Below are 9,796 nucleotides of genomic sequence, written 5' to 3' on the forward strand. Positions count from 1 at the left end.
GTATGATAAGAATGCTGAACGTGCATTATGTGTTTGTGTGTATTCGGCCAGATGGCAATATACGTAGAATATGGCCTCTTGAGAAATTGAATAATCGAAGTATAATTGCGTTTATTTGTTTGCATTGCTTAAAACTTACTAAGCTTATGAAAGCTTACTCCGTTGTTACATTCCTCTGTTTTGTAGATTGTTGGCTCCAGTTATTTGCTCGGGTTGGAGTTCACCGGAGATATTATCACACTGTCGAGCTCACGCTATTGGCGTAAGTAATTCCTAGTATTTCGAGTCTATGGCATGTATAGGGTTTTAATGTTGAGTATGTGATACTATAAGTTAGCCAAAGGTGGTGGCTTGTATTGATAAAGTGTTTTGGCCATGTGAATTGGCCTATGTTGGCTAGTGATGTTTTGGGCCTCGTAAGCCCATATAAGGGACAGATTGCATGTGAAAAGAAAAGATTTAAATTGATTGAAATTTTTTTGGCACGATTTTTGTGTGATTGACTGAGTTTAAGTCGGGTAACATCTCGAACCTTGTTCCGGCGAGGGATACGGGCTAGGGGTGTTACATGGGTGGTGCCGCCAGTTTGTCAGGCATCACCCCAGTGTTATTATTCAAAACATTCCATTTTGGTAAATAATTTTTTGGGTGACCCATTTCGATAATTAATTTATTTTTAATATTATTTAGGTAAAATACCAATAAAAATATAATTTTAAAATAAAAAATTTATGAAAAAGACTCTTTAAATTAAAAAAATTAAAAATATAAAAGAAATCTAAAATTCAATGTTTTTTAAACGGACCAAACCGGTTAGTCGAACCAGTTGGACCGAGAATCACTTGGGGCATCGATTTGGTGAGAGGTAAAAAATTGGTTAACTTGCGAACAAATATGGATTAATTGAGCCAAGCTAAAATATCGGTTGAATCGGTAGTTGAACCAATTTCAAACTAGTTTGACTAATTGGTTCTAAGAAAGACTAATCAACCAGATCAAAGCATATAAATTGTTAAAAATAAAAAAAAATTATAAAAACCAAATCAACTACAGATTCAATTGGCTTTTTGGCTTGGTTCAATCAGTCCATATCGATTTGTAGGTTAATCATTTTTTACCTCTCACAACTCAGTTGATTCTTAATCCAACCGGTGTAGTCTAATTTAAATATCATTGAATTTTGGGTTTTTTTATAAATTTAAAATATTTTTTAAAAAATCATTTTTATTTTTTTACTTTTCAGTTTGAAAGAGTTTTTTTTCATACTTCTTTTTAATATAATTTTTAAAATTTGTATCTTTTTTTAAAATATGAAAAAATTAAATATTTTTTATAATAATATGTTGTTTTAAAGGCAAAGGACCAATTTGAAAAAAAAATATAAATATTGAGAACTAAAAAAACTATTTTACCTTTGACATCATTAATTTATTAATTTTAATAGTAAAATTAGATTAAAGGAAACTAAATTTTAAATTTAAAAAGAGTATTTCAACTTAAGTGTTAACTAAAAAAATGTAAAGGGGCATTATGTAAAACTGACCCTATTATCTAGCGGATCCTTCAAGTGTAAAATGGAACATTCGGGGATTGGTATGGTTGGCCCCTCAAAACTAATTTGGGCAGGAGAAAGGTTCTGAGATAGCAAAACAATTACCACCCATGGCAACGGTCTCTGATTCACCAGAAGATAGTCCAAACCCTAATCCACCACCATCGCCGCCCAGCGATTTCCCTTCTAAAAGCGAATCGAATGCTCCCGAACAAGTCACTCCATGGATCGATTCCGCTGTGGAGCAAGCTCTTCTATACCAGAAGATCATCGAACAGAACGTTAACGACGCTATCAAAGCTTCTAGATCTCGACTTTCAGAAATTCGCTCCACCTCCTCAGCTCATTTTAATCTAACCATTGTACGCTTCTCTCTTTCTCTCTTTTTAGCCGAGAATTAGGAGAAGGGGAAATTTTATTTATTTTATTATATACTTTTAAATTGCTAGGAGTCACTTAAAGATGTCAAATCACAACTTGATGTCTACGAGGATTTGGCATTCGGCAAAGTTAAAGGTCTGTTCCGTCAACCCATTCAATCCATGCACGCTCTGCTTGTAACTTGGAGAATTAATTTTCGGTTTTGAGGTTTCACATTTTTGTTGCAGAGGGGATTAATATTGCAGCTTCGAATCCATTGATCACCGTCGGTGCTGCTGTTGGCTTGGGATTCCTGGTACTTAAAAGTATGGTTCCTAGGTTGTTTATGCAACAATGGGCATCAATTAAAACCGTCTCTATCCTTTTTGTATATGATGAAAATGATGCTACCATGTAATTGTACGAGCAAATGTATATGCATAACTCGCTATTCATTGAAACTAGCTCTTTCTATGTTCTGCTGGTGTTTGTCATGACCAAATTTAATGATTAGTTTAAGTGTTTTAGAATTGTTAAGGGGTCTTGATAAAGTTGTTCCTTAGAGAACTTGCAGGTTTACGATTCCCAGCCTTGCAAGTGCTAAGTTTGCTTAATTCCTTAAATGACATATTAAGCAATTCTCTTCATCTTCTTACTTCTAGTTGTTGCAATGTCCAGGGCCAAGACATTTACTGTATTACAAGACTTTGCGTCTTTTTCAGAGCGAAGAGGTGAGTCAAATATCGTTAGCCTTATATGTTATGATTTATGGAGTCCCCTTTTTGTCCTTTTTGTTGGTGGGTTTATTTAGCTAATAAATACATATACTCAATTTGGATTCTGGAAGACCCACTACTTATTCTCATTTTGGATTTTAGAAAAGGACATGAATGAGATTTCTAATTACATGCAAAAAGTTACCCTCCCAGGACATTGGAATGTTAGGTCTCTATAAATTCCAATTTCTCAAAGAGTGAAATCCATATCTACTTGCAACAGAATCTTGAATTCCATTTTCTTCCTGAAAGTTCAAATCTGTTAACCTACTCACAATCATACGCATTTTTTATGGTAAAAGTATGGAAACAAATGGCTATCCCAAATTTGTATCAACTCAAAGGATTATTTGAGTTTGCAGCATAGAAGGTAGTAGAATTTTGATATGTCAAGGGAAAGTTGAAACAGCCTGTTGTAGTAATGTTGGAGGAGCTTTTTCTAGCTTCTTATTCGATATTGCTTGAATGAATGCCTCCCAAATAGTTTTTTGGATCTTCTATTTCGTTTTTGCACATCATGGTCCATGCAGTGATATATTTATCAGTTTTTACCGTTTACGACACAATCACTCAGTTCAGGAAGCATCTTTCTGAATTTATTAGATTATTTTGAACCAAAAAAAGAAAGCTCATTATAGTGAGCAACACCCATTAAACATCTTATCAGTTTAAAGCCACTATCATTTATGTCCTACTATTTCTTGTTGCAGTCCTTGATTTCCAGAGCTGATATTAGAGTAAAGGAACTGAGACAATCAATTGACCGCCTTAAGGCTGAAAGTGAGAAGTTAGAGGTAACATTTTCCCCATTAGATTTAACTGATGAAAACTATTGACAAGCATTCTATTATCATGTGCCTATGTTGTTTCATGTTTTTATTATTTTGGACATCTGTTCTATGTAATGTGTCTAGCCACTGGTTTATAGTTCAGCATATCTACTCAGTCTTCTAGTGTTGTTTTATAGGCTATTCTTGGTGATGTAAAATTTAGGTTTTCTATTTTATTTTCCCTGATATCTCTACGAATCAGAAAATTAGGATTTTGAACCAAGAAGCAAAAATTATCTTCCTCTGGTGTGTGCTGGTTTTTCAATAGCAGGATTTTTTCTGCTTATTGGATTGTTAAATACACTTATCCTAAAAAGTGCATAGTTTATGCATGAAAGTTCATCAGTGGTGGAGAACTTATACTCTTGGTTTCGGCTGATTCTAGAATTCTTCTGTGTTAAACACATAAGTTATAGCTTTTCTTTCTTTTTTTAATAATAATCTAAAGGTAAGAATGAAATGTTGATGACAATAGAGAATTCACTGTTTCCTAAGGTATACTTGAGCTGTTTTAATTAGAGTGCTTTGGGTTGTGTGTTCAATGGGAATTGGTAATCCCCGGGAATTGAAAAGTATCTAAATTGCTGAAATGACTTTTCAAACAGCTTTTATCCAACAAACTGTTCATGCGGTGATGTATATATCCACTTCAAAAGTTTCTTGTTCTTAATATACATCCTGGAATTACATTGACTTCTAGTTCCTATTTGATGAAACTTTAATGTACATTAGAATATCATTAGAAAATGTGTATTGCACAAATTATAGTGGATCATTTCCCTAGATCAACTTAAGCCCTTTAATCAAGCATCTATGAAATATATTTCATAAATTTATGCTTCCAGCGAAGTGCATCAGTAGCCGAAGACGAGCTGATCCGTGGCCGGACAAAACTCAGGTTTGTAATTTCAAATGAAGTACAGTGTAATGTTAACTTCTGCCTCTTGAGGCTAATTATTGCCATTGGACATATTCAATTTTGTTTCAGGCAAGCAGGCAAGCAGATCCGAAGTGTAATTCAGTCAGCTTATAAGATTGAAAGACAAGCAGCAGGTATTCAAGTACTCTCTCTCAATTAGGTTCATTGAATTATTTTCAGCATTTGTAAGGCTGAGAAAACTTCCTTATATTATGTCGCATCAGGACTAAAAGATACCCTTGGAGAACTTCCAAGCAGAGAGGCATCTCGGTTTCGATCGCAGGTATGTTCTTCGAATATTATGAATGGACTTGTTTTTTGAATATATATAAGTATATTGATTGTCATATAATGAAATGCATAGACCATAAACCTGGATGACTGCTGCTGTTTTCCTTGGAAGCATTGCTTATATGGAATAATTGATTTGCAGGTTTCCAGCCTTGCGTCTCAGGCAAAGCGAGAACGGAATGTTTTGACAAAGGAGGTTTCAAAAATTAGTAATCATGGAATTGCAGTTTGAGGCATCTCTTGTCCCTGCTATTTTGTTAAGTTCACATGTCACTGTTTTCATCACTAACACGATGTTTTGAGTGGATACATTTTGGGTGGAGGTTCTATCATTATATTCAAATTTTAATTGGAGCCTGATGTTTACACGTCGGGGAACATGTATAAAATAAACGAACTTCCTACATGAATTTTAGTATTCCATTTTTAAGGCCCTGGTTTCTGAACTTAGAAGGTCTCAAGGTTTGGTTTCAAGGCCTCATAGTTTGGTCCAATCTATGGAAATAGAATTGTAGTAATCCAGCACGAATAATTCATTAAACCTATGTCTGGGTTGTGAGAAAAATAAATTATAAATCACAAAGGGTAGCAAGTGATATATTATAGTTCTTTCAATTTTATCTTTTTCAAAAATAAATTTGAATTAAGTGTGTTGATTTTCATATGGTTATATTATTATTATTATTTAAAAATAAGTTAAGTATTTGGTATACTTGTAGTCTATTTTTGTAACTGTAAAATTGATAATTAAGATGAATATTAAATCTTAAATCAGCAGGAATACTTGATTAAAGAGAAGAAGGAAAAACACAACATTGTGTATTCAGCAAGTTTCGCGGCAAATCTTTTAATTAGCAAAATTTCACCATCGGCTCAAGTATGAGCTTCTCTTTGTAAAATGTTAAAACAGACAGATAAGTTCTAAGCTCACATGCTTTAGAAATTGGGATCAATCATTTTATAATGTTCGTTATTAAAATTTGAAAGGTGAAAGCAGGCAAGGACACAGAGCTATGAAGCCATTGTTAGCATGAAGCCGCCATGCCATCCTAGAACAATGTCAGGCAGGAGACAAGCAAGCAAGAAATCGGAAACAGTCCCTTCAATCCACGTATAGTATTCCTTGGCTACTGGTGTCGATCCCTACCAATCATAAACAGCTATTTTGGGTTGGCCCAGAAAATTGAAATTGGGATATTGGACGCCATTGATTACAGTTTTATCCCCCAAAGTCCCACTGTGTTTGAACCACAGATTTCAATTTTTTTTTTTTAATCAGTTGGTGCTGGCGCGAAGAAATAGAGAAACCCAAGCACCATGTCACTCGCGGCTCTCACTCTATCGTCTCCTCTTACTGTCTCCACTACCACCAAACAAAAACCACGGCCTCCTCACTATCCTAGACCTAAAATCACATGCTCCTCCCTCACCACCCAATCAGCCAAACAACACCTCCTCAATCTCATCTCCGACCAGGAGCGGGGTCTCAAAACCCAAAACGACACTAACAAACGCGATTCAATAATCAAAGCCATTGATGCCATGGCCGTTCTGGGCCGCAATACTGTCACCACAGGCGACTCCCTATCCGCCACGTGGCGGCTTCTATGGACTACGGAGAAAGAGCAGCTCTTCATTATAGAGAAAGCTTACCTCTTCGGTACTCAAGCCGGCGACGTTTTGCAGGTCATAGATGTCGACAACAAGACCCTCAATAACGTTATTACCTTTCCACCCGACGGAGTTTTCTTCGTTCGGTCCAGCATTGAAATTGCGTCGTCTCAGAGAGTGAATTTCAAGTAATTACTTCTTCTTCAGCAAAACCTACTTTTCCTTCTTTTCCTCTCGCTTAACGACTGAATAAAATTGTATTTTGAATTTCTAGGTTTACGAGTGCGGTTCTCAGGGGAAAAAACTGGGAGTTCCCGTTGCCTCCATTTGGGCAGGGTTGGTGAGCACTTGTATCTTTTTTATATATATTATTGACTGTAATAATTCTCATTTATTTTGCAGTAATACATAATTTTAGGTCTTGATTTACATTAGGAACTCTGGGTTCCAAGCTTAGCATTTGACAATAAGGTCCACTCCTCCTTGATGCCTTTTCTTAAGTTGCAATTCTATAAAAACATGTTTAATACTGATAGTAAATATTTCCTTGTGTTTGATGGCAATTTCTTATGGATACGGTTTCCTGTTCTTTTTGAGAAAGCCGAGAAGTGTTTTTCTGATTGTAAGATTCTGTATAGGTTTGAAACTGTTTACCTTGATGATGAGATACGAGTTGTGAAGGATATCAGGGATGATTATTTAGTTGTCGAGCGTGCACCATACAACTGGAAAGAATAAAGTGGATGAACCTTGCCTCTCTTTGTAATCAAATGTGAGCTTTCTAACCCTTTATCTAATTGAAACTTAGTTATTTCTTCCTTCTGTTTGACTTGATTTGAGGTTTGTTAGAGGCCATTATGAGCTATAAATAACTGGGTAAGAAGTAGTAACTAAAAAAATGTTATTTCACTTTTCGTTCTGTGTTAAGTCAGTATGTACATATAAAATATTCGAGCAAATGCCATATGAAGTCACGAATAAAGGATTTTCCTCCATTTTTCTCTTTATTTTTTTTCAGGTGAATATTGAATGGATGGCCATGCTTTCAAATATTTATCTGAAAAATTCAGGGCTTCTTCCCTGTTCTGATGGTGACAAACAATGTATGTTTAGCAATATATACCATTTATGTGAATATTTTCCCAAGTACTAGAACAAAAACATATCACAGCCTTATAAGAGCTGATTACTACATGTTGATGCATGAGAATCCTTTTTTTTTTTTCTTTGTTATATTTTTGCTTCATGCCTATGGGATTTTAAATTCAATTGATTCACCAGGTGCAACAATTTCATATCCATTCAGCTATCAACTCAACTCATCTTTCTTTTCCTTTTATTAGACATGTTTTCACACTTGCTGTACACAATATTCTACTTTACTCTCAAATTTATGTAACTTTCACTTCGATTGCTTATTTATTTTCTTAGACCATCCTCATGGAAATATTTTGCTCTTTCTGTTTCAAGTATGGACATGTATTAATTGATGAGTGAATTATCTGAGACTGCTTCTTTACTGATTTCATGGGCTTTTTCTCCTTCCATTATATAGTGTCATTTCAGGAATTAGAGAAGCAATAACATTTTTAATCTTCCGCATTTAATTATTAATAATTTTCTTTCTTACTTCTAGTTGGAGTTCAACTTCAGATAATTTTATGCAATGAGATATTCAGTTTCTAAAAAGTCAAGATCCTAGTTGTGTACTTTTTGCCAGGTTTCTGATGTTACTTGCCTTCATTGAAATGATCCTCAAAAGAAGATATCTTCTTTCAAGAGTAAATATATAATCAGTAAATGGTGGATTATATGTCTGTGTGTCTGATATTTGTTAAAGTGTTTTTGTAACTCAAAGCCATGCAGAAGATACATGAGAACAGCGGCTGGTTTGTTGATGTATATTTCACAATGTAGGCATGAAGTTCTCTAGTTTCCTTTTTTGCTACAGGAATTATAGTGTTTATAGGCTTATACGTGTCCTATTTAACTTGAATTAAGTTTGACTTAGGCTAGATTTTTGGTTCTCTACTGCTAAAACTTAAAAAGTGCTCAAGCATACGTGTTGGCTGTTGGGGTCACCTTCATTCTCATTTTAAGGACTTGTCTATCAAATGCCAAACGGTAATTGAAAATGGTCAGTTAGACGAGAGATGGAAAATATTTGCTTGAATATATTATTATTGGGGATTTGCAGAGTGATGGAAGGAAAAATGTTATAGAAAATGGCTCAACCATAGTCCAGCCCGGACTGAAGGATTAAGAAACATGCCACACGAGCACCCCTGCATCTCTCCAGGTAAGAAAAGAAGCAGCAAATTACAAAGTAACCGTACAGTTTTCTTTTGAGGAGGATGCCGTAAACTGTAGGCAGTTGCAGACTTTGCTGAATCTCGATATATTTATTTATACCAAAAGAAGCATGATTTATGGTCGGGCCGCAAGTTGGATGAGTAGTTATCTTTTATTGTCTGCCTCATAATTTTCATTTCATATGAGAAGTAAATATTCACATTGATAGCATTGATTGTGCACAGGTGTTTGCAATCGATGCTGCCAATGATTAGTTGCAAAACACGGGGCTTTCTATCACACTGCTCAAACCATGGCTGATTTCCATTTTGCTCGTTCTGTACCTTTCCAGTGCAACTGGTTGCAACAACTTAGATGCTAGTGCAATTAACAAAGTGAAGATCATAAACAGATAATTGACTGAATCTTACTTTTTGTTCTCATTGTATGTTTAAATATTTTAGCCGATTTACTGACTGCAGGACTCAAAAGCAGGATCCAAAAGGCTTCCGAATGGATAACTTTAAATCATTTCTTTTTAAGATTAAAAAAAGACAGTAAAAACATGAAGTGGGTAGGTAGCATTAAACAATTTCCCTATTTTTGAAAAATCCATTTTTTTTTGCCATTTTTTGCAATACTTTTAGGCATGTACCCAGTCCTTCCATCTACTCGAGTGACCCACTTTTTTCAATGAACTAGTTGTCAGAGATGGCCCAGTGTCTTGTCAGATCTGTAAGTGGCCTTTGTGGGCATGCTGGTATAACGCATTAGGCACGTGCATTTGAAATAAAGAAAGCAGTATCTTCATCAATTTAATAAGCATAGATCAACCTGTTCTCTCAATAGAATGTTGGGTTAATTTTAGTTGTCTGAAAAACTTAATAAAAAAAAAAGGGCCAAATCATAGTGTTAGAGTATGGTGGAAGTTCTCTGGTTTGAGTACACTACCATTAGGTAGGGCAGGTAAAGCTAAATAGGCGAAGATAGGAATACTACTAATTTGTTATGGAGTGGAAATGAGTACGTAGAATCACCAAGCTTTCACTCACCCAAATCTACTGAGGCCCACAGACGATTGCAATTCACATGTGCATGGGACCGAATATAAGATGAAATTTCATGGAAACATGGGTATGGTTCAATTTGGATGGTTGTCTGGTAA

At 35.2% G+C, this 9,796-nt stretch overlaps 2 protein-coding genes across 9 annotated transcripts; both read left to right on the top strand.

Annotated features, from left to right (window-relative positions):
- The first annotated feature begins 1,522 nt into the window (after positions 1–1,522).
- LOC107952162 (uncharacterized) lies at positions 1,523–5,134 on the top strand. Its single transcript, XM_016887443.2, has 9 exons — positions 1,523–1,914; positions 2,002–2,068; positions 2,161–2,238; positions 2,591–2,643; positions 3,399–3,482; positions 4,364–4,416; positions 4,507–4,571; positions 4,662–4,720; positions 4,871–5,134. The coding sequence occupies exons 1-9, from the start codon at positions 1,663–1,665 to the stop codon at positions 4,958–4,960; spliced, it is 801 nt and encodes a 266-aa protein (XP_016742932.1). The 5' UTR covers positions 1,523–1,662; the 3' UTR covers positions 4,961–5,134.
- A 403-nt stretch (positions 5,135–5,537) lies between these two features.
- LOC107952163 (probable plastid-lipid-associated protein 11, chloroplastic) lies at positions 5,538–9,074 on the top strand. 8 transcript variants are annotated; one of them, XR_001698802.2, is made up of 6 exons: positions 5,538–6,527; positions 6,614–6,679; positions 6,978–7,111; positions 7,358–7,442; positions 8,537–8,638; positions 8,877–9,074. XR_001698802.2 is itself a non-coding variant. In XM_016887444.2 (4 exons), exons 1-3 carry the CDS (start codon positions 6,046–6,048, stop codon positions 7,075–7,077), a joined length of 648 nt encoding a protein of 215 aa, XP_016742933.1. In that variant the 5' UTR covers positions 5,538–6,045; the 3' UTR covers positions 7,078–7,111; positions 7,358–9,074. The 8 variants fall into 8 exon arrangements, 1 of the variants encoding a protein (XP_016742933.1); XR_001698803.2 differs by lacking the exon at positions 8,537–8,638; XR_005930053.1 differs by lacking the exon at positions 7,358–7,442.
- The last annotated feature ends 722 nt before the right edge of the window (positions 9,075–9,796 follow it).

This window comes from Gossypium hirsutum, chromosome A07, assembly GCF_007990345.1.
Source record: "Gossypium hirsutum isolate 1008001.06 chromosome A07, Gossypium_hirsutum_v2.1, whole genome shotgun sequence".
Taxonomy (NCBI): Eukaryota; Viridiplantae; Streptophyta; class Magnoliopsida; order Malvales; family Malvaceae; genus Gossypium; species Gossypium hirsutum.

Bases quoted from the DNA above. Each gene is read 5' to 3' on its own strand.
- LOC107952162 (XM_016887443.2), top strand. From the start codon at position 1,663: ATGGCAACGGTCTCTGATTCACCAGAAGATAGTCCAAACCCTAATCCA. The intron at 2,239-2,590 runs GTATGGTTCCTA...TGCAATGTCCAG, and splicing joins GGGATTCCTGGTACTTAAAA to GGCCAAGACATTTACTGTAT. The intron at 2,644-3,398 runs GTGAGTCAAATA...TTCTTGTTGCAG, and splicing joins GTCTTTTTCAGAGCGAAGAG to TCCTTGATTTCCAGAGCTGA.
- LOC107952163 (XM_016887444.2), top strand. From the start codon at position 6,046: ATGTCACTCGCGGCTCTCACTCTATCGTCTCCTCTTACTGTCTCCACT. The intron at 6,528-6,613 runs GTAATTACTTCT...TTGAATTTCTAG, and splicing joins TCTCAGAGAGTGAATTTCAA to GTTTACGAGTGCGGTTCTCA. The intron at 6,680-6,977 runs GTGAGCACTTGT...GATTCTGTATAG, and splicing joins CCTCCATTTGGGCAGGGTTG to GTTTGAAACTGTTTACCTTG.